The sequence below is a fragment of the Leuresthes tenuis genome, unplaced genomic scaffold (genome assembly GCF_036924035.1).
Source record: "Leuresthes tenuis unplaced genomic scaffold, fLeuTen1.0.hap1 SCAF_23, whole genome shotgun sequence".
NCBI lineage: Eukaryota > Metazoa > Chordata > Actinopteri > Atheriniformes > Atherinopsidae > Leuresthes > Leuresthes tenuis.
The window spans coordinates 1,281,150-1,305,309 of record NW_027325377.1 but is presented as its reverse complement, the minus strand read 5'-3'; the positions used below and the strand labels follow the sequence as shown (position 1 = coordinate 1,305,309).

Below are 24,160 nucleotides of genomic sequence, written 5' to 3'. Positions count from 1 at the left end.
ACCTCCATCTTTTATATTCCCTGAGTGTTCCTGATGCTCACAACACGACGCCAACAACAGTAAAACCACAAAGGAGACTGACTGATGCTCGGTCTCATAAAGCCGGACCTTTCCTGCTCTGCTGCGACCTTTGAAAAGGTCGAGCCGCTGCTCTGGTTCAATGAGTGGAGGTGATATTTGGAGCTGCAGTGTGTCTCAGTCAAAACTGCAGGAGAAACTGCACTGAGGAGCACCTCAAGGCTCACTGTTGGGCCCGGTCTGGTTGTTGAAAACCAGTCGAAACTGCAGGAGAAACTGCACTGCGGAGCACCTCAAGGCTCACTGTTGGGCCCGGTCTGGTTGTTGAAAACCAGTCGAAACTGCACTGAGGAGCACCTCAAGGCTCACTGTTGGGCCCGGTCTGGTTGTTGAAAACCAGTCGAAACTGCACTGAGGAGCACCTCAAGGCTCACTGTTGGGCCCGGTCTGGTTGTTGAAAATCAGTCGAAACTGCACTGAGGAGCACCTCAAGGCTCACTGCTGGGCCTGGTCTGGTTGTTGAAAACCAGTCGAAACTGCACTGAGGAGCACCTCAAGGCTCACTGTTGGGCCCGGTCTGGTTGTTGAAAATCAGTCGAAACTGCAGGAGAAACTGCACTGAGGAGCACCTCAAGGCTCACTGCTGGGCCCGGTCTGGTTGCTGAAAACCAGTCGAAACTGCACTGAGGAGCACCTCAAGGCTCACTGCTGGGCCCGGTCTGGTTGCTGAAAACCAGTCGAAACTGCAGGAGAAACTGCACTGAGGAGCACCTCAAGGCTCACTGCTGGGCCCGGTCTGGTTGCTGAAAACCAGTCGAAACTGCACTGAGGAGCACCTCAAGGCTCACTGCTGGGCCCGGTCTGGTTGCTGAAAACCAGTCGAAACTGCAGGAGAAACTGCACTGAGGAGCACCTCAAGGCTCACTGTTGGGCCCGGTCTGGTTGCTGAAAACCAGTCGAAACTGCACTGAGGAGCACCTCAAGGCTCACTGTTGGGCCCGGTCTGGTTGTTGAAAACCAGTCGAAACTGCAGGAGAAACTGCACTGAGGAGCACCTCAAGGCTCACTGTTGGGCCCGGTCTGGTTGTTGAAAACCAGTCCAATACCAGTCACCAAAACAACATCCCAACTCGAAGTCAGAAATCAGTCCAATGCTAATTTAAACTAATACAAATTCATCAAAAATCCATTCAAATCAGGTCAAAACCAAGACCAAAACAAAATGTCAGGACAGGCTTAGCTTTGCTGCCTCCTATGAGTGATGTTGCTGATTGATACTATTATTATTATTATTATTATTACTTCATAATGCAGCAACATAATGTGTGTTTTGGGATAATCATCGTTAAGTTCAGTTCAGCGATCAATAAAGACTCAGAGTTCAAGCTTTTCTGTGACAGATAACTGATTTAAAGAAATGAGAACCTCTGAAGTAAGGACAGTCGATACTGTTTGCTTTTTCATTTTCAGCCATCTGTAAAGTCTTACACTGCTGGGAGCAGAGCTAAGGGACCCATCACAACCCTCAGAGGAAAAAAATGGAAAAAATTTCAATTCATTCATTCGCCGCTGTCGCCGTGGCAACAGAGATGAAAGGAGAGCCACGTTTGTGGTGGGAGGAGATGCTCATTATGTCTGTCTGATTCCAGGATTACCATGGACACGGAGCCTCGGGGGGCGACCCAGGATGAATGCTAATGTTCCCCCACGTGCGCTCGCAGGTTTAAAGACACACAGTGTGCACACTGAGAAAAGTGCACGAGGACAGAAGCAAACAAACACACCAGTTCTCCCCGTTTTAAACAACAAAACACACACAGAAAGCATCACTCTTAACAATTTAAGTCAGTTCAATAAAACTTTATTAGTCCCTGATGGTAAATTACATCACTGCAAGTGCAGCAGAGAGGAAGGTAGCTTAGCAACAACTCAGCTGATGATGTCACACTCAGGTGAACTCTCAGCAGACAACATGGACAGAAACTCACAGATCCTCCTCCTTTACTGTTACTCTGTCTGCAGTCTCTGTCTGCCCGGATAGTCTTAAAGCTGAGCAGAGAGCTGTTAGAGTTGTTCCTGCAGCCAGGTCCAGGATTCCACCATCTGTTGTTAACCAGCTCTGTGATCCTCCTCCTTTACTGTTAGCGCTCTGTCTGCAGTCTCTGTCTGCCCGGATAGTCTTAAAGCTGAGCAGAGAGCTGTTAGAGTTGTTCCTGCAGCCAGGTCCAGGATTCCACCATCTGTTGTTAACCAGCTCTGTGATCCTCCTCCTTTACTGTTAGCGCTCTGTCTGCAGTCTCTGTCTGCCCGGATAGTCTTAAAGCTGAGCAGAGAGCTGTTAGAGTTGTTCCTGCAGCCAGGTCCAGGATTCCACCATCTGTTGTTAACCAGCTCTGTGATCCTCCTCCTTTACTGTTAGCGCTCTGTCTGCAGTCTCTGTCTGCCCGGTCCAAGCTCGTCCATTTTATCCTCCAGAGATCTCACATTTCCCCTGATGATTAAAGGAGGAAATGGTTTAAACTTCTTCCTTTTCCTCCATTTAGTTCCTGCTCTGGATCCCAGACGTCTCCTCTTCAGCTCATCTCGATTTGGGGTCTTATTCCAGATGTTACTCATTTATTTTTCAGTTAGCTGCTCTAACAACTTTCCTGTTGCCATGGTTACGCATCATAACAGATGTGAATAAACTGCCAGAGTTCCCAACTGAGGTCCTTCCAGCAGCATCCAAACCAGCTCAGAAACATGTTTCAGACTAAAAGATTCAAAGAGATACGTCGCCTCGTGCAAACGAGAATCAATTTACTGTCACATGTCGGCGCTTTTAGAAGATTTAACGTATTTACAACACTGATATAAGGGTGAAACCTTTATACTCAACATGGTTAAAAATCAGAACCTGAAAATAAATTAAAAACAATGTCCCTGAGCCTCCAGATCTGTCACTGTAAGACCACAGCTAGATTTTTCTGAGGTTATTTCCCATCATGCACCTGGTGGAGATTCCTAACAACAATGAAGTTGACCGATTGACTTTTAGCCACAGCTGTATGAAAAATCGTAGAAACATTCGCGCTTCCATAATGCAGTTAGCTGCTCCTCCTTTTGTCGCCATGGTTACTGTGAGCCACAGCTTCCCCTGCTTCCTGTTTTGGACAACAGCGCACGTGTTGTTTCAAAAACGCAGAATGAGTCACTGAACGACACTATTAGCATGAGTAAAGACTTACTCATGCTAAAGACATAAATGATAAATTGATCATCTCAGATGATTCAAATCAACTCGTATAGTTAGAAAGTAATAAAGACTAGAAACTGGCGCTTCTTTAGGCTTAAGCATATCAGACTTTAATAAATTCATCACAGTTCTGGGTCACATTTTGATGCTAAAGCCTGAATATTCGAATTAAAACCAAATGAATCTCAGATTCATGTGGAAATAAAAGTTAAAGTTCTTCCTTTCAGACTGAAGAAGAGAAAAACATCCTTATTTAACATTTAAACACTGTCGTATTCAGTTTTTTTCCATTGTCAAAAAGTCAAAGCACGAGAAAAACAACCAGAAATGTCAAAAACAGCAGCAAAAATGAAGTTCATTGTCATGTATTTATTGCTCGCTGCATCCAGAAGGAGAAAATGTTCCCATTTCTCGTGAATGAAACACGTTCTCTGTGTCAGTCTGAAGGAAACGGAGTGAAAAATAGAGCAGATCAGCGGTTACCCTGATGAGGAAACAATCCCACACTCATCCAGCACACAGGCGGTTTCAGTGCTGGTGAATAAATCCAGTATCTGATCCCATGAAAGCGCAGAGGACGGGGGGTCAGGAGGCGTCGCCCCCAGGCAGCTGCCAACATTATCATGCAAACCTCCAGAGTTTTGTCTTCCTCTGCGGAGGAAGGCGGGGGGGCAGTGCAGAGAGGACGCACTCTGACAGCTTCAACCAGCAGACGTCCACAGTCCATTAGACTATGAAAGGGAGCGATGAGGTCCACACTAACGGCCTTTACAACACTCCTCTGTCCTGCTTTCAAAGCCCAGTGACAGCTCAGCAAAATGTCCTCTTTTCTCTGTGAGGTTTGGTGAAGGTTTAGAAACAGAGTTTGTTCTGAGCTGAGCCCAAACAAACCAGCTCTTTCCAACTAAACAACACTGAGCTCCACTTGCTCTAAACTTTTCTCCATCACGTTTTCAACACTAGTTTCAGGCCTTTTCTTGATAAGTTTGGCAGTTCCATCACTCTCAAAACAACTATGACTCATCCTGAACTTTGGGGGCCTAATTTAGCCTTAAACTAAACTATGAACCGATGGGCCTCATCAGGGGTTGAGCTGGACTTTGTATTTGTATGACCTAAAGCTCAGGCAGCACCGCAGGGCTGAAAAGTTAGAGCAAAATCTAGTTGCAAAGTTGGGAAGAACAGCCACCATTTTTTATCTTACTTTTTTGTTTAAGTATGCATCAAATCTGCTTTGTGTTCAAAGAATTTCATAGTTTTCATAGTCATAGCTTGTATCTGCTCATACTAATGACTTGGCACACCACTGAATTCTTCTGTAAGTGTCAAAGTAAAGAAGAAGAAAGAAAAACACCTTTGCTACTACTTCAGCGAACTGTTAGTTAGTCGGACGCAACCTTTGGAGCACCATTTTAGATTAATTTATGTTTCAACTTGAATTGAACTTTACTATTTCGACTTAACTTCAAAACGATATGTGCAACATATTAGCTTAAAACTAACTTTTGTTTACATACAACCAACCCGTATTAACAAATATGCATTAGCTTGAAATTAGCCTTCACTGACAGATTGTGTTATCTTGTGTTAGCTTAGAATTTGCCTGATTAAAAACTAACTTGTATTAACTTAAAACCAACTAGTGTCAACAAACCCATGTTAGCTTAAAATTAGCCTGCGTTAACGTGCTGGTGTTAGCTTAAAATTAGCCTGCATTTACATGCTCGTGTTAGCTTGAAATTAGCCTGCGTTAACTTGCTTGTGTTAGCTTGAAATTAGCCTGCGTTAACATGCTCGTGTTAGCTTGAAATTAGCCTGCGTTAACATGCTTGTGTTAGCTTGAAATTAGCCTGCGTTAACATGCTTGTGTTAGCTTGAAATTCGCCTGTATTAACAAAAAACAGAACCTGTTTTAGCAACAACTAATCTGCCTTAAGAAATTTAAAGCAAACTTGCATGAACTTAAAATTGATCTGAGCTAAGAGATTAAAACTAGCTTGCCAATCTCTGTACAGTAACCCGCGTCAACAGATTTACGTCAGCTTGAACATTACTTGCATTAACCATCTTGTGTAAACTGGTCGAGGCAGATGGCCGCCCTTCCTGGTTCTGGTTCTGATGGAGTTTTTTCTCTCCACAGTCGCCTCGTGCTCCGGATCAGAGAGAAGTTTCAGTGCAATCTGTTGATTTCCTTAGCTCAGAAAATGTTTTTAAATTGGCTCTGTTTGTAAAAATTGGACTAATTTTTAAACAAATTTATTGGATTTGATTGTGATTCCAATGAATTGGACTCTAATTGGCTTGAATTGGACTGTATCATTGAAGTGCCTTGAGATGACATTTGTTGTGGTTAGCCGTTAAAAACAAACAATTCACCATAGAACCTATATTTGTGTATTTTGGCAGACGCTTTTATCCAATCTAGTCATTTTAACTTGCCACCATCAGTGGATTTACTTCTGTTCAAAGCTTTGAGTCCAAACTGCCTGCAGTTGTGTTGATAATTATGGTATTGCTGCTGCTCTGTTAGCGGCTGAGCTAACAAACATGACACTTTGGAAGCAGTGTCATTTACACACATTTACATAAGATGAATTTTAACCTGCAACACTCCCAGCGACATGTGACGAGCAGCAGTTGAGATGTTTCAGATCCTCATGGAGCAACAAAACAGCTGGAACCCCTGATGCTAAATATTTTCACACATATTAAACTGATAATGATCTTAATGCCAGTGGAGGGTTCTCACCCTCTGATATGGAAACTAAAAAAACTCAATAAACACCTCCAACACCAAAGGTCTGATAATGAGGTAAAAATACATCTCAGCAGTGAGAATGAAGCACATTTATAGCTTAGTTCAAGCTGTTAGCTGTTAAAGCAGCATTTCTGATGGAAGTCTGTAAAAAGAGGTTTCCTGCTCTGTTTCCAGGTGTTTGATCAGTTATTGATCAGCAAACGGATTCATTTTAAAAGCGGACTGACATCCTCTCCTTTTGCTGCTTTGGGGGTTTGGAGAAGCAGCGTGTTGGTGGGGGGTTGCTTTACATTTGAAGGAGGAGCTGCTGTCACCAGAGCCGCTGCTGTTATCTTGTGTTAGCTTAGAATTTGCCTGAATTAAAAAAAAAAAACTTTAAAAACTAACTTGTATTAACTTAAAACCAACTAGTGTCAACAAACCCATGTTAGCTTAAAATTAGCCTGCGTTAACATGGTCATGTTAGCTTAAAATTAGCCTGAATTAACACGCTTGTGTTAGCTTGAAATTAGCCTGTGTTAACATGCTTGTGTTAGCTTAAAATTAGCCTGAATTAACATGCTTGTATTAGCTTAAAATTAGCCTGCGTTAACATGCTCATGTTAGCTTAAAATTAGCCTGAGTTAACATGCTTGTGTTAGCTTGAAATTAGCCTGCGTTAACGTGCTTGTGTTAGCTTAAAATTAGCCTGTGTTAACAAAAAAACAGAACCTGTTTTAGCTTACAACTAATCTGCCTTAAGAAATTCAATTAAACAGATTTAGAAAATTTAGCTAAAACAGGTTCCAACACCAAAAGTCTGATAATGAGGTAAAAATACATCTCAGCAGTGAGAATGAAGCACATTTATACAGTTTAGTTAAAGCTGTTAGCTGTTAAAGCAGCATTTCTGATGGAAGTGTGTAAAAAGAGGTTTCCTGGATGTTTGAGAGAAGTAAGATTGAGACTGAACAGCTGATCAGTTATTGATCAGCAAACGGATTCATTTTAAAAGCAGACTGACATCCTCCTTTTGCTGCTTTGGGGGTTTGGAGAAGCAGCGTGTTGGTGGGGGGTTGCTTTACATTTGAAGGAGGAGCTGCTGTCACCAGAGCCACTGCTGTTATCTTGTGTTAGCTTAGAATTTGCCTGAATTAAAAAAAAAAAACTTTAAAAACTAACTTGTATTAACTTAAAACCAACTAGTGTCAACAAACCCATGTTAGCTTAAAATTAGCCTGCGTTAACATGCTCATGTTAGCTTAAAATTAGCCTGAATTAACATGTTTGTGTTAGCTTGAAATTAGCCTGTGTTAACATACTTGTGTTAGCTTAAAATTAGCCTGAATTAACATGCTTGTGTTAGCTTAAAATTAGCCTGCGTTAACATGCTCATGTTAGCTTAAAATTAGCCTGAATTAACATGCTTGTATTAGCTTAAAATTAGCCTGTGTTAACATACTTGTGTTAGCTTAAAATTAGCCTGAATTAACATGCTTGTGTTAGCTTAAAATTAGCCTGCGTTAACATGCTCATGTTAGCTTAAAATTAGCCTGAATTAACATGCTTGTATTAGCTTAAAATTAGCCTGCGTTAACATGCTCATGTTAGCTTAAAATTAGCCTGAGTTAACATGCTTGTGTTAGTTTGAAATTAGCCTGCGTTAACATGCTTGTGTTAGCTTGAAATTAGCCTGTGTTAACATTATTGTGTTAGCTTAAAATTAGCCTGTGTTAACATGCTTGTGTTAGCTTAAAATTAGCCTGAATTAACATGCTTGTGTTAGCTTAAAATTAGCCTGCGTTAACATGCTCATGTTAGCTTAAAATTAGCCTGCGTTAACGTGCTCATGTTTGCTTAAAATTAGCCTGAGTTAACATGCTTGTGTTAGCTTGAAATTAGCCTGCGTTAACATGCTTGTGTTAGCTTAAAATTAGCCTGTGTTAACATGCTTGTGTTAGCTTAAAATTAGCCTGTGTTAACAAAAAAACAGAACCTGTTTTAGCTTACAACTAAGCTACAACTAATTAAACAGATTTAGCAAATTTAGCTAAAACAGGTTCCAACACCAAAAGTCTGATAATGAGGTAAAAATACATCTCAGCAGTGAGAATGAAGCACATTTTTACAGTTTAGTTCAAGCTGTTAGCTGTTAAAGCAGCATTTCTGATGGAAGTCTGTAAAAAGAGGTTTCCTGGATGTTTGAGAGAAGTAAGATTTAGACTGAACAGCTGATCAGTTATTGATCAGCAAACGGATTCATTTTAAAAGCAGACTGACATCCTCCTTTTGCTGCTTTGGGGGTTTGGAGAAGCAGCGTGTTGGTGGGGGGTTGCTTTACATTTGAAGGAGGAGCTGCTGTCACCAGAGCGCTGCTCAGTTCTCTTTGTTTACTTTCATTAAATGCCAAAGCAGCAGGGCGGAGGTGGAGCTGGAGGTGGAGGAGCTTTCTTTAATGACCTCCCTGGTTCCCTTCATAAAGGCTGTGTTTGTGCTTCTGTACGGCAGCACAGCGTGGACAAAAAGGTGGAAAACATGGAGTCAGCTTCCGTTTTCATGCCTCTCTGTTGTGAGCTTTAAAAACAGAATCAGCTTCATTTTGTTCCACTTTCATTTTGCCCTTTCACATTTCTGCTCAGGCTGATGTAGGTGTGCTGCTCGTCTTCAGTGAGTCACACAGGCCAGTCGGATCGGGCCAGTCGGATCGGGCCAGTCGGATCGGGCCAGTCGGATCAGGATCAGGCCAGTTGGATCAGGATCAGGCCAGTCGGATCAGGATCAGGCCAGTTGGATCAGGCCAGTCGGATCAGGATCAGGCCAGTCGGCTCAGGCCAGTCGGCTCAGGGCAGTCGGATCAGGCCAGTTGGATCAGGATCAGGCCAGTTGGATCAGGATCAGGCCAGTCGGATCAGGATCAGGCCAGTCGGCTCAGGCCAGTCGGATCAGGATCAGGCCAGTCGGCTCAGGCCAGTCGGATCAGGATCAGGCCAGTCGGATCAGGATCAGGCCAGTCGGATCAGGGCAGTCGGATCAGGATCAGGCCAGTCGGCTCAGGCCAGTCGGATCAGGATCAGGCCAGTCGGATCAGGCCAGTTGGATCAGGATCAGGCCAGTCGGATCAGGATCAGGCCAGTTGGATCAGGCCAGTCGGATCAGGATCAGGCCAGTCGGATCAGGCCAGTTGGATCAGGATCAGGCCAGTCGGATCAGGCCAGTTGGATCAGGATCAGGCCAGTCGGATCAGGATCAGGCCAGTTGGATCAGGCCAGTCGGATCAGGATCAGGCCAGTCGGATCAGGCCAGTCGGCTCAGGATCAGGCCAGTTGGATCAGGCCAGTCGGATCAGGATCAGGCCAGTCGGATCAGGCCAGTCGGCTCAGGCCAGTCGGCTCAGGGCAGTCGGATCAGGCCAGTTGGATCAGGATCAGGCCAGTTGGATCAGGATCAGGCCAGTCGGATCAGGATCAGGCCAGTCGGATCAGGGCAGTCGGATCAGGATCAGGCCAGTCGGATCAGGCCAGTCGGATCAGGATCAGGCCAGTCGGATCAGGCCAGTTGGATCAGGATCAGGGCAGTCGGCTCAGGCCAGTTGGATCAGGATCAGGCCAGTCGGCTCAGGATCAGGCCAGTTGGATCAGGATCGGGCCAGTCGGATCAGGCCAGTCGGCTCAGGATCAGGCCAGTCGGATCAGGCCAGTCGGCTCAGGATCAGGCCAGTCGGATCAGGCCAGTTGGATCAGGATCAGGGCAGTCGGCTCAGGCCAGTTGGATCAGGATCAGGCCAGTCGGCTCAGGATCAGGCCAGTTGGATCAGGATCGGGCCAGTCAGCTCAGGCCAGTCGGCTCAGGATCAGGCCAGTTGGATCAGGGCCGCATCAGTGTGTGCTGACACAAATCCAGCCGGCGCTGCAGAACAAGTTGAAACTCAACAGCATTCTTGGCTCGGGCCGACTGTTCCCTGAAGTCGACTTGTTCTCACACACAAAGCTCCTTTGGCCTCCGGAACCACCTCCCCTGATGGGTCAGAGAAGCATCAGCGGTGGATCCACTTTGACTCTCGATCCTGCACCACATGACACCGTGGAAAGGCCCGAACTCTCAGTGCTGAAGACAGGTTTATCTTATTAAACAAAAATGGAAATAAAATAGTCAAAGCTGAGGGAATTCAGTTTTTTTAGACAGAAGAAGTGAAAGCTGTAGTAATAGAGCTGGTCCGGCTGGATCTCCCGGCTCTGACATGACTTCTGCTGTTTCAGTGATTATTATTCACTGATTGTTAGCTTTCTCCCACATAGATCACCAAACATTTGGCCATTTTCTTTCCCTGAGCCATGGGAAATCTTATTCCCACTGAACCCACTAATCCCTCCTGATCCATTTGCTGCCAGTTACTTCCCCAGTAATATGAACTGCTGATGGCTGATAAATCCCTTTAAATCTTTTCAACGCCGGACCTGAATAAAGCGCAACAACGGACACAAGTCTGAAGCTCGATGGTCCTGCTCCATGTTTCTCTCTCTGGTTCGGTTAGGTCTCAGCTCCTCGGTTCTGTGTTCCTGTTTGATATTTCCTCTGTTTTCAGTGTTGGATTCTTGTTTCTTGTCGCCACTCGTAGATTTCCTCGGGTCTGTCCCCTGGTCTCACCCACACCTGTGTCCTGGTAACCTGCCCATCAACCTCCGGTATCTGTAGCTCACCTCTGTGATTTACCAGATCGTTGTTGCTGTTATTGCTTCATGGATCTGTTGCCTGTGGTTTCTCTTCCTTTCATCCTCTTTCGTTCGTTCTTGTACTTTGTGTTCATGCTTTTGCTTAAACTGACCTTAGTTCTTTTCCTGAAGTGTGAATCTATTTGGAAAAGTTAAAACATCGGTACAAACCCGAACCCTCAGACGATGGGCCGTACAAACAGATACGTCAGACCAATAGAAATCATCTGTGATTCGTCTTCTGTCCCAACTGGGTCCCTCCGTTGGTCCCAGGATTGTCGTCTAGCAGCTCCTACACCACGCCTAAGACAATCCAAACTCTGTTCATGTGTCGTCCCACGATGGTGGAATGACCTACCGAGCGCTACCAGAACAGGGGCGTCCCTGTCTATCTTCAAGAAGCTCCTGAAAACCCAGCTCTTCAGAGAGCATCTCCTATCCCAGCACTTACCTTGTACTTCCCTCCCCCCTCTATCTCTGCACTTTATCTTTCTGCACTTCCTTCTATGCCTGCACCCGATCTCTACTCTGTCCCCTCTGACAGAGTCGGACTCCTGGGTTCCTTCTATGTAGCTTATTGTTAGCTTTTTATAAAGCTGTTATATCTTCATTTGTTATCTTCATTGATAAATACAGAAACAGAAACATGAACATAAACATAAACACTGCTAAAGAAAGCTCCTAAAGAAGCTGCTAAAGAAGCTCCTAAAGAAGCTGCTAAAGAAGCTGCTAAAGAAGCTGCTAAAGAAGCTCCTAAAGAAGCTGCTAAAGAAGCTCCTAAAGAAGCTCCTAAAGAAGCTGCTAAAGAAGCTCCTAAAGAAGCTGCTAAAGAAGCTGCTAAAGAAGCTGCTAAAGAAGCTGCTAAAGAAGCTGCTAAAGGAGCTGCTAAAGAAGCTCCTAAAGAAGCTGCTAAAGAAGCTCCTAAAGAAGCTGCTGAAGAAGCTCCTAAAGAAGCTCCTAAAGAAGCTGCTAAAGAAGCTCCTAAAGAAGCTGCTAAGGAAGCTGCTAAAGGAGCTGCTAAAGAAGCTCCTAAAGAAGCTCCTAAAGAAGCTGCTAAAGAAGCTCCTATAGAAGCTGCTAAAGAAGCTCCTAAAGAAGCTGCTAAAGAAGCTCCTAAAGAAGCTCCTAAAGAAGCTCCTAAAGTCAACACAAAAAACCGGTGAAGCTAGCTTGCTAACAATGGATTTAATTGTCTTAAGTGTGTGGATCAGAGTCTTTACATCAGTGTTTAGGGTCAGTCGGTCAGTATTTTGGCTGCTTAGCGTCACATTCAGGGTAAAATAACGTAGTTAACTGCTTTTCCTTTTGGTCTAATGAAGCTGTTCGGAGGGCTGACATCACTGCTCATCGAGGGTCATTCCACAGCTGGGGAAACGTTAAACCTCCAGAAACCATGGGCTGGACGAGAAGTCCTTAGTTTTGTTCTCACTGCAGGATGAAACGCATCAAACCTTCGTATCGTGAGCAGAAGCCATAGAAATTATAGCTCCTGATTTCATTCCTCCTTCACTGGGGCCCAGTTAAGAGACCCCAGGTCTCCTCTGAGGGCGACCATTAGGGCTGTGAAGAAGCCCAGGAGAAATAAGCTCTCTGTTTATGGTCATTACAGAAACATCGTCTTACTGTAAAACACCAAATCTGAAGACTCACCACACAAATGACTCAGCAGAGCCACCACGAATATGTGAATGTGTCACCCGACTGCCTGCTGTTCGGCACAGTCAGCTACACCAGAGGCTCGAAAACAAGCATTATCAGCAGCATTTATTCTATTCTATTTAGATAAAAGAACTGTGTGCTGATGTCAAAGCTTTGAGATGGTAAAGAAGGTGAAGAATGAGCCCAAACAGCAGCTCAGCCTCAATCCTCAGAGTTTTACTACGGCTGTGGTTGGAAACATGTGGCTGTCGAACATTAGCTCTAAACAGACTGAAAAGAATCATCTGGAATTTGTCAAAAGGTTTGTGAAAAACAAAAATCCTTCCTGCTTTTCAGAGACACCATTACTAAGAGCTAAAGTATGGGTTCACTGCAGGTTTAGACAAACACCAGCGAGGAAAACCTCCTAAAACCCTCAGCTGCTATGCTCCACATGTCTGGAACAAACTCCTCAGATCAGCTGAAACATCAGTGACCTCCTGACCCAGTGTGAACCTCCCAGACCCCTCAGGTCATCTGGATCCGGTTCTTTATCAGTTCCCAGAGTCAGAACCAGACCTGGAGAAGCTGCATTCAGCTTCTATGCTCCACATGTCTGGAACAAACTCCCAGAAAGCCTCAGATCAGCTGAAACTCTCAGGATTTAAGTCCAGGTTGAAGAAACATCTATTTTCAGCTGCTTTTGAATAAGCTTGAGTTTCAAAACGGAATCAGATTTTATCTATTGTTCTTATTTCTTTCTTTTGCTTAAATTTTAAATCCTGCTTTTTATTTCTTCTGTTTTAATGTCTCTGTGTCTCACCTTGTTGTTGAATTATACAAATAAACTTTCCTTGCCTAAAACTGAGCGGACGGCTGGGGAAAAGAACAACTCAGCTGTCTTAAAACTGCTGGAGCAGCCTTGGAAATGTGTGGTTTTTATTACTATCTGAGTCTCTGCTACTTCCAAAAACAGTTTCAAGTGTTTCAGGTAAAACTCAAATGACCCAAGTTAGACTAAAGGAGTCAGAGTTCGAGCCGAAATGAATCTGAAGCTGTAGAAACCAGTAAGAAATAAGAATAATTCCAGTTTAAATAAACCCACAGCGGTTATCTGCAAATAAAACCTCTGTTTCCAGCAGATGGGTTATTATATAGAATATAATAAGCCTAAATGTGCCTGGAGGCCGGGTTTAGCTGCTCTCCTATTTCTCTGTGGGCCAAACTTTGGTGTAATGAGGAAAGTTTGGCTGCTGAACAGTCGTTGTTATTCTGCTGGTCTCGGCCGGAGCATCACTTAACTGTGTCCTGGCAGCAGAGAGAAAGCGCCCAGTGTTTCCCTCTGTGTGTCTAATTCTCTCATTAAACGCTGGAACCTCCTCCACAGAAACACACTGATTACATCTGCAGATTATCACGGCACTCCGGCTGCTCCTCAGCCCATTCAAACAATGCAAACTGAGCTTTTACTGAGAAAGAGTAGATGTTTTAATGCAGCTGCAGAATGTATCCCAACTCTGGAGTTAAGAGGCTTACAGCAGGATTAGAAACAAATCGCTGCAGGAAGAAGACCTGATGATTTACTGGTGTCATTAAGCATTAATCTGACTGTAAACTAACTGCTTTATTACTGGGTAATAACACACCCGTTGTTGTTTAATTAGGGGAGCTCACTTATTACTAAATATAATATATGCAGCTGTTTTACAAATAAAAAACAGTCATTTCTTAAAGGAACAGGAGAGAATTTGACCATTTTATTTGCTCTTTGGCTCCCCCTGCAGGTGTGGGGTGTAACACCATCCTGTGAACCCTGCACATGCACAGCTGCACACATCTGTCTGTGAACCCTGCACATGCACAGCTGCACACATCTGTCTGTGAACCCTGCACATGCACAGCTACACATCTGTCTGTGAACCCTGCACATGCACAGCTGCACATCTGCCTGTGAACCCTGCACATGCACAGCTACACATCTGTCTGTGAACCCTGCACATGCACAGCTGCACATCTGTCTGTGAACCCTGCACATGCACAGCTGCACATCTGTCTGTGAACCCTGCACATGCACAGCTGCACATCTGTCTGTGAACCCTGCACATGCACAGCTGCACATCTGTCTGTGAACCCTGCACATGCACAGCTACACATCTGTCTGTGAACCCTGCACATGCACAGCTGCACATCTGTCTGTGAACCCTGCACATGCACAGCTGCACATCTGTCTGTGAACCCTGCACATGCACAGCTGCACATCTGTCTGTGAACCCTGCACATGCACAGCTGCACATCTGTCTGTGAACCCTGCACATGCACAGCTACACATCTGTCTGTGAACCCTGCACATGCACAGCTGCACATCTGTCTGTGAACCCTGCACATGCACAGCTGCACATCTGTCTGTGAACCCTGCACATGCACAGCTGCACATCTGTCTGTGAACCCTGCACATGCACAGCTACACATCTGTCTGTGAACCCTGCACATGCACAGCTGCACACATCTGTTTGTGAACCCTGCACATGCACAGCTGCACATCTGTCTGTGAACCCTGCACACGCACAGCTACACATCTGTCTGTGAACCCTGCACACGCACAGCTGCACATCTGTCTGTGAACCCTGCACATGCACAGCTGCACATCTGTCTGTGAACCCTGCACATGCACAGCTACACATCTGTCTGTGAACCCTGCACACGCACAGCTACACATCTGTCTGTGAACCCTGCACACGCACAGCTGCACATCTGTCTGTGAACCCTGCACATGCACAGCTGCACATCTGTCTGTGAACCCTGCACATGCACAGCTGCACATCTGTCTGTGAACCCTGCACATGCACAGCTGCACATCTGTCTGTGAACCCTGCACACGCACAGCTGCACATCTGTCTGTGAACCCTGCACATGCACAGCTGCACATCTCTGTGAACCCTGCACATGCACAGCTGCACATCTCTGTGAACCCTGCACATGCACAGCTACACATCTGTCTGTGAACCCTGCACATGCACAGCTGCACACATCTGTCTGTGAACCCTGCACATGCACAGCTGCACACATCTGCCTGTGAACCCTGCACATGCACAGCTGCACATCTGTCTGTGAACCCTGCACATGCACAGCTGCACATCTGTCTGTGAACCCTGCACACGCACAGCTACACATCTGTCTGTGAACCCTGCACATGCACAGCTGCACACATCTGTCTTTATACTTCAAAACAAGTGAGAAGCAGATAGTTTTAAGGTGCACAAACTTCTCCCGTGTTCTTCCAACGTATGAAATGAAAAATCAGGGATCTGCTTTAAAAAATATCTAAAAACTTTCTAGTTTTATTTAATTTTCACTTATTGTAAAACTTCTGGTTCACTTTTGCATTTGAATGAAAACTTGAATTCAGTCTAAAGCTTGTTACAAACTGAATCCATGAGTGAATTAATTGTTTTTTTCGTCGTTTCTCTCGTTGAAGCTTGACTCAAATCGCTCAGAAGCTCAGAGGATGTTTTATGTTTCCAGCAGAAACAACTTTTCACTAAACGCTGACACTCAGAACACATTTCACCAGGATTAGCAGTAAAATAAACATGTGACCTGAACTCGACCCAGCAGCTCTGCATTATTAACCTCCCTGCTGCACAGATACCTTCCTGTGGACCAGAACCTGTTAAAACTCTGAGTTTCCTGAAGTGAAGCCTGATCCAGCAGCTTCTGCAGCAGGAAGTCGAAGGAAGGGTTTTCTGGGGGACGTTATCAGTCTCTCTCATGTTTGAGGAGGACTTTTCTTTCCAGAATTTACAGGAAAGATGAGACACAAACTGCAGGAAGCTGTGTTGGATGCACAAAAGCTCGGTCAGGCCCAGACTGTGGGGTTTTCCTACTGTTTCTTTCTTCCTTTGGATCCTCAGTTTAATACAAACCAACAGCAATAAAACCCTGTGGTGGACGGCGAGGAGGAAATTGGAAACTGAGCCATCAGATAAACCGAAGCTCTGTCATCATCATATTAATCAAACACTGAGATCCTCGTGGTACAGAACATGCTCTCAGGCAACTGGACCTCTGCATTTCAGTCCAATGGGATTCAATTAAACAAATAAGAATCACCTCGAAAACTTCAATTCCACCGTCTTTGTTCCTTATCCGATGTGCTGAGGTCGAGTTATCAGCTCATCAGTGATTTATTAGTGACCACAGCCATTCAAAGCATAACTGAAGAGATTAGAGTTATGATTTGAACGATGGGCTGCGGTCACTAATAAATCACTGATGAGCTGATAACTCCATAACACTCAGTCTCGAGCGTGATTAAAAGTTTCTGCACACTGGTTAGTTTTCATATTCACACACAGATTCAACAGCTTTCATCCTGGACTGAACTCATCAGGACAGACAAAGACGTCGGTGTCTTCAGTGTTTGAGTCTGAGGCAGATTTAAGCCTCTTTTACTGAAGGTGAGCAGATTTCCAGGGACGGTCCCCCCCGAAAACGCCCCCGATTTAATCCAATTTTTCAATTCAGTTTATTTATAAAGCGCCAGATTACAACAATTGCAGTCATCTCAAGGCACTTAAGTAATATAGTCCAATTCAAGCCAATTGGAATTCAATTCATTGTAATCATTTAGACACCGAATGGAGGAAAATGTGCGCAGACTCAAAGTAACACCAGTTATTACGGCAGCCATTGAACGCATCGCCAGAAAAGACGTCGTATGATTGCGAGCAAAGTCTTAAAGAGATATTCAGTTTCTTCAGAAGTCAGAGTTTGGAGAACCAGGGTTCTGATGGGGAGGTAACGGGTAAAACAACTCAAACCTCAGTCTAAAAGTGCTTCAAGCTAACATTTATTGTAAAGTGACCAGAAGTCCCGTTTTCCAGGGACAGTCCCTGTTTTGGGTGACCTGTCCCTAAAAATGTCCCCGATTTAGACACTGAATGGAGGAAAATGCACAAGACTCAAAATAACACCAGTTATTACGGTAGCCATTGAACGCATCGCCAGAGAAGCCGTCATATGACGTATAAACTCAGCAGTGTCAACAACAACAATCTGGAGGCGGCAAAAAGGAAAGAAAAGGAGACCAGCGGCTGCCATAAATGACATGTTGTGTATTAACTTTTCCAGGTTCTGCTCAGTTTTTCTCAGTCTTCAAATTTTGAAACCAACAAGTCAGAGACTTTATCTGGATCCAGAGGAGTCCCAACCCAACACCAAGCAGCTGACCTAAGACTAAAATATATATATATAGTCTGTGGCCGTCAGTCTCAGGTAAAAAGTGATAAAGGTCAGCAGGCGTCCCAGTTTTGGGTGACCTGTCCCCGAAAACGCCCCTGATTTAGACACTGAATGGAGGAAAATGCACAAGACTCAAAGTAACACCAGTTATTACGGTAGACATTGAACGCATCGCCACAGAAGACATCGTATGACGTAGAGACGCAGCAGCGTCAAAAACAACAATCAGAGGCGATAAATGACATGTTGTGGATAACTTTTCCAGGTTCTGCTCAGTTTTTCTCAGTCTTCAAATTTTGAAACCAACAAGTCAGAGAGTTTATCTGGATCCAGAGCAGGAGACAGAACCGTCCCAACCCAACACCAAGCAGCTAACCCGAACCCCTAACCCCTAACCTCTAACCCCTAACCTCTAACCCCTAACCTCTAACCCCTAACCTCTAACCCGAACCAAAGACAGTTGATGAGCAAAGCTGCTTCACATGTTGGAACACTAAAATATAGTCTGTGGCCATCAGTCTCAGGTAGAAAGTGATAAGAAAGCAGCTCAAACCAGCAGAGTCGTACCTCAGAGGCTCAATAAGCTGCTCTGGGCCTCGGAGCTCTTAGGTTCAAGTCCTATGAGCTGCTTAAAGAGTTTAAATGTCTTCAGGTTTCAGAGGCCAAAGTGAGAAGTTTTAAGGTGGAAAGTCTCTGATTTAAAGGCTCAAAGTGTTACTGAGCAGCTTTTAGTTTGTGAAGATGATCAAAGCTCTTAAAGGAATAAACTCTGCAGCTCAGCATCCGAACAGAAGGATGGAAGCAGCTCAGAAAGGAGGCTGAAGCTGTGGTTTGGTGGTTCAGGCGGATATGGAGCAGCTTCTGGAAGCAGAGGGAGAGGGTTCAACTCCTGGGGATGGCTTTTATAGAAGGAGGCAGGTTGTTCAGCTCAGAGTCAGCCGGGCTTTTTGAAGCCAAAATAACAAGAGAAACTTTAGGATTCAACCTTTCACTGTGCAGCTGAACAGCTCAGGATGATGGGTGAAAGCTTTGAGCCTCTGAGACGTGGAAACTATGATCTCAGTCTTTTAAAGTTCAGCAGAGATGCTCAGGATGATGGGATGCTGCCTGGGGTTGGACTGCTTATGGGTTCAATTCCCTCAGATGGTCTGTGGACTTCCAGCTTTCATTCTTTAAGGAGTCTAATCATCATTTCTTTCAGGGACAGAGACCAACAATCCCTTTAAAACAAAGGGTTTAAGCTATGGGCAGATAGCTCTGACTGATAAACCAGTGAGCTGCTGTTCGTTCAGCTGGGGATCGAAGCCCACAGCTACCCTGACTCAAATAAAACACCAACATGTTCAGGATGCACTCCGTCAGGACATTTGCTCGCTGAGGTGTGCATGTAGCTAGCTTTGTAACAAAGCCATCCATTGAAGATGAACGTACCTTTTTAGCACTGAGACATAACGTTAGAAAACACATGAAATATGTGAGCTAAGGCTGATCGTCATCACTAATATTAACGTTTACAGCTATCAAACGCGGCCAATATGAGTAAATAGCAAGTTAATCCTCTGTTTACACTAATTTTAGCAGCTAACTAGCCAGTTAGCTCTGAAAGAAGCTGCTAAAGAAGCTGCCAAAGAAGCTCCTAAAGAAGCTGCTAAAGAAGCTCCGAAAGAAGCTCCTAAAGAAGCTGCTAAAGAAGCTCCTAAATAAGCTCCTAAAGAAGCTACTAAAGAAGCTGCTAGAGAAGCTCCTAAAGAAGCTCCTAAAGAAACTGCTAAATAAGCTCCTAAAGAAGCTCCTAAAGAAGCTGCTAGAGAAGCTCCTAAAGAAGCTCCTAAAGAAGCTCCTAAAGAAGATGCTAAAGAAGCTCCTAAAGAAGCTGCTAAAGAAGCTCCTAAAGAAGCTGCTAGAGAAGCTCCTAAAGAAGCTGCTAAAGAAGCTGCTAAAGAAGCTCCTAAAGAAGATGCTAAAGAAGCTCCTAAAGAAGCTGCTAAAGAAGCTCCTAAAGAAGCTCCTAAAGAAGCTGCTAAAGAAGCTGCTAAAGAAGCTGCTAAAGAAGCTGCTAAAGAAGCTCCTAAAGAAGCTGCTAGAGAAGCTCCTAAAGAAGCTGCTAAAGAAGCTCCTAAAGAAGCTGCTAAAGAAGCTCCTAAAGAAGCTGCTAGAGAAGCTCCTAAAGAAGCTCCTAAAGAAGCTCCTAAAGAAGCTCCTAAAGAAGCTGCTAAAGAAGCTCCTAAAGAAGCTGCTAAAGAAGCTGCTAAAGAAGCTGCTAAAGAAGCTCCTAAAGAAGCTGCTAAAGAAGCTGCTAAAGCAGCATCAGACTCAGTCTCAGACACATTTCAGAGCTCCGTGTCATCACATTAGTTCTTCTTCTTCATGAGTTCTTCTTCTTCTTCTTCCTTTTATTCATCCTTCAGTTTTACTTCAGTTCCGGTTAATCACAGCTGATGAGGTTCCTCTGGACTTTGGTGGATAATCCTGATCAGGATCTATTAAAACTCTGATGGATCAGGTGTGTTTTCAGCAGTCAGAAGTATTGATCCCTGATGAGTCAGATCAGAAGTATTGATCCCTGATGAGTCAGATCAGAAGTATTGATCCCTGATGAGTCAGATCAGAAGTATTGATCCCTGATCAGTGATCCATCCTCTGCTGCTGTTTGAAATGTTTCAAAGAGCCAGAACTTTGTGTGAAGAAGCTTTGAATCAAGCCAATTGTGCTGATGTTGGCAGGGATTCCTGCTGTGTGTGCGTGCGTGCGTGCGTGTGTGCGTACGTGCGCGTGATCCTCAGTGATGCTGACAGACGTGCAGGATTCAGTGAGGCAGCAGCCGACTGACCCACTTTCCACAGAACACAACGAGCTGCTGCCTGCCTGCCGACCGGACCGCCGGTGCCACAGCGCCACGCGCACAGCAACACGCACCGTGCCTCACACACACGCCCAGCACGCACGGCACCTTTCCGTGCCGTTAAAGCGGTCACCGCGGCGGGTTTCGGCCGAACAAAGCCTCCCGCTGGATGCCGCGCAGCTGCGGCTGCAAACGCGGAAAAAAGCGCGTCCTTACCTGGGTGAAGCAGAGCAGCTGCACCGCGAGCAGCAGCGGGGGCGGCATGGTGCGTGGGGGGGGTCTTGGTGTCTTCGCTACGGCCTCTTTCCTCTCAGTCTGCTGCGCATCCAAACAATGGCGATCTCTGCTGCATCGGAGCGCGGAGCTCCGCGGCGCGCACAGCTTCAGTCTGCGCTTTATTTCCGCTGCGCCTTCATCATCACCATCATCACCCTCATCCCAACTGAGCCCGCTGTGATTCGGAGGAAACTGGCCGGGCTCCGGGGTCCATGCCGCGGCCTGGAGACGAGCAGGAGGTCGGTGTCGGTCAGCGGTGATGAAGCTGCTGCTGCGCGGCGTCGCCCCGCCCTGCGCTCCGGAGGCTGCACGGAGACACGCAGGTCCTCCTCCTCCTCCTCCTCCTCCTCCTCCTCCTCCTCCTCCTCCTCCTCCTCCTCCTCCTCCTCCTCCTCCTCCTCCTCCTCCTCCTCTTCATCACCATCATCATCGTCAGCTTCACAGCACGCGCGGACACGCTGTGCATCACCTGGAGACTCAGAGACCGACAGAAGCTTAAAAGATGTGATTTTAATGAACATTTTGTTCATTTTCTGTCGAGTTTCCAACCAAAGGCTTCATTTCCCACCAGATTTGAGTCAAACCGACTGTTTTAACAGGAACTAACTGCAGATTTCACCATGATCCTGTTTAAACTGTTTCAGATTAATACTCTGAAAGTTCTCAGCTGATCATAAACAGTCTGTTAAGAGCTCATTCATCAGCTGCATGAGGTCCAGCTGAAAACTGGCTGCTTGATCAGCACAGAGGACACAGAAGAGTCTGAAACAAAAAGGCTCATTCTGTGTCAGACACATTAATCTCTTCTCACCTTCACAGACGCCTGCTTTCTCTGAGCATGAAGCTGCAGCCTGAGACGGTTTCTGCCTTCTTTCACCTTCGTAATGTGGTTAAAATCAGAACCAGAACCTTCTGCCCTCAGGCTGTTTTAAACTGGACTTTGGTTGGTTCAGACATGAAAAAAGCTCTCAGTCGGCTGTTTTAAGGCGGTATTTCATGTTTAATATCATCATAAACCTTTAACCAGTTTGTACAATGTTGCATAAATCCAGTAAATCTTTATTCCTGCAGTACGGGTCATACTGATCTGTAATTCTGCATTTCATTCATACATTGTTATATAATCCATCTCCTATTTATCTACTCTTTAGTGAACACTTCTGGTTGGATGTCAGCTGCATTTCATTGGTTCTGCACAATGAGAATCAAGTTGAATCTGATCTGATAGAAACACTGATGCTAACAGCTGACTGTGACCCTGATCTGGTCCTAAAGCAGCCTCCATGACAGTCTGAGCTGCATTCATCGTCATATATTCATGAAAAGTCAGAGAACAATGCTGAAAAAATGCTGATTCTTACAGTAAATTTGACTCTTATGACATCACAGTCAGTCTGAGGTGAAGATTTTTCAAGTTTAGTCTCATCAGCTTCGTTCATTTTTACATTTCAGGCTGAAACAAACACCCAAAAAACGAAAAATTTAAGGAAATTTAGTGGTAATGTCTCCTCAGACAGAGAAAGACTGGAAGGGATCTGCATATTTCTGCCTCTACAGAGCAGAATATCATTAAAGCATTCAGGGAATCTGGAGGAGTTTCAGTGTAAAGGACGAGGGAGCAAGCCTAAGCTGGACCCCGTGACCTCTGACCCCTCAGACGCTGCATCAAGAACCGTCATTCATCAGCAGCTGATAGAAGCACATGGACAAGGGATTACTGTGGAAACCTTTGTCCAGCACCACAATACAGAGTTCCATTCACAAGCTTTACTGTGCAGGAAAGAAGCCTGATGTTAACCTCGTCCACTTCTCTGGGCTCGGAGGCGTCTGGGATGGACCGTCACCGTGGAAACGTGTGCTGTGGTCAGACCCATCAGTATTCCACATCTTTGCTGGAAGAAATGGAGCAAAGAGCAAAAGCAGCATCCAGCCTGCTGTCAGCAGCCAGTCCCTGCAGCCAGGCTCTGTGATGGTATGGGGTTGGATCAGGGGGCAAAGCTCATTTCCACTTCTGTGACGGCAGCATTAATGCAGAAAAGCTCACTGAGATTTTACAGCAACATATGCTGCCTTCAAGGCCACATCTTTTCCTGGGACGTCCCAGCATTGTTCAAGCAGACCATGGAAAACCACATTCTGCCACAGTCCAAAGGCCTGGCTGAGGAAGAAGAGGTACGGGTGCTGGACTGGCTGCCTGCAGTCCTGACCTGTCCCCAGCAGAGAAACAACCGCCCCCCCCGCACTGCTGCACACCTTAAGACCTGTTTAAGGAGGAATGGGACAAAATAACAGCTGGAACTCTGCATCACCTGGTTTCCTCAGAGTCAGAACGGCTTTAAGTGTTGGCAGAAGGAAACTAAGTGGGAAAAGGTTCACTGACTTTATGGGATGCTGCAGGTCTGAGGTGTAGAAATGATGTTTGTTACCAGATTAAATGAAGCTGAACAGGAAACATGTTGAGTTCTGACTGTCTGACAGAAGAAAATGGAAGAATCACTGTTTCATTGTCAGAATATTTATTTTTCAGCTGTAAAATAAAAAGAATCCTGATTGAAAATCAGCTTTGAAACATTCAGCAATAAAAAGCACAAATTCATCCTTTAAATACATTATATATAAATATGTATAAATTCCAGTTTATCTGTCACGTTTCAAATCAATAAAATGATCAATGAGGTAACTCCGCCCCCTGCTGGTGACACCCCCACACAACCTCCAAGTGACGTCACTTCCTGTGCTGGAAGCCGCGTTCACATCTTTCTGAGAAACAAGTTAATCCATCTGTTTCTGCGTCTTTCACAGGAAAGATCTCGTGTTTCTGATAATTCATCTTTAATTCCAACAATCTGAACTTCCTCTCATGAACTTTCTGTAATTATTTACGTTTAATCTCAGATTCATTTACAGATTTAAGATGTGAAAACTTGATTCTCATTTTTAGGGTTACACTGTTTCATTCTGACTGGAAACTTTCTGTATTTTCTTTCTTTCATTACATTTCTAGTTGTTATTCGTACATATAACATATATTGTATTTTATCAGAGTAATAACACATTGACTCAAATTTCAGACTAAAAACAATTTAAATCTGAATCTAATAATCAGTCATCACATTGTAAAGTAAAAGTAAGCTAAAATAAACGTTTAATATAATAAGTTTAATATTAATATAATATTTATGAAACAAACAAACTTTATTCTGTTTCTTTGTAAAAATGATAACTTTTTTATGAATATTTAAGGAGTTAAAGTTAAGTTTCAGGTTCCTTGCTTCTCACCTTATCCTGTTAAAGTTTAGTTTTAATCTCTTTGTGATAAATCACTTTATGTTTCATTTAACACAGTTTTACTTCTATCACCTGAAGACATATTTTTCCCGTTCAATAATTTGATTCTCAAAATTGTTCAAATGTTTAATGATGCAGGTTTCAAAGAATGTTGCTCAGATGTAACTTCAGGACTT

At 44.6% G+C, this 24,160-nt stretch overlaps 1 protein-coding gene across 3 annotated transcripts in view; it reads right to left on the bottom strand.

Annotated features, from left to right (window-relative positions):
- The window catches only part of ptpro (protein tyrosine phosphatase receptor type O), a 69,388-nt gene extending 48,336 nt beyond the window's left edge, over window positions 1–21,052 (bottom strand). For all 3 annotated transcript variants that reach the window (XM_072377455.1, XM_072377456.1, XM_072377457.1), the window contains exon 1: window positions 20,637–21,052. In XM_072377455.1, coding sequence (XP_072233556.1) covers window positions 20,637–20,684 — 48 coding nt within the window. In that variant the 5' untranslated portion in view covers window positions 20,685–21,052. The remainder of the gene's footprint in view (window positions 1–20,636) is intronic.
- Window positions 21,053–24,160: the final 3,108 nt, after the last annotated feature.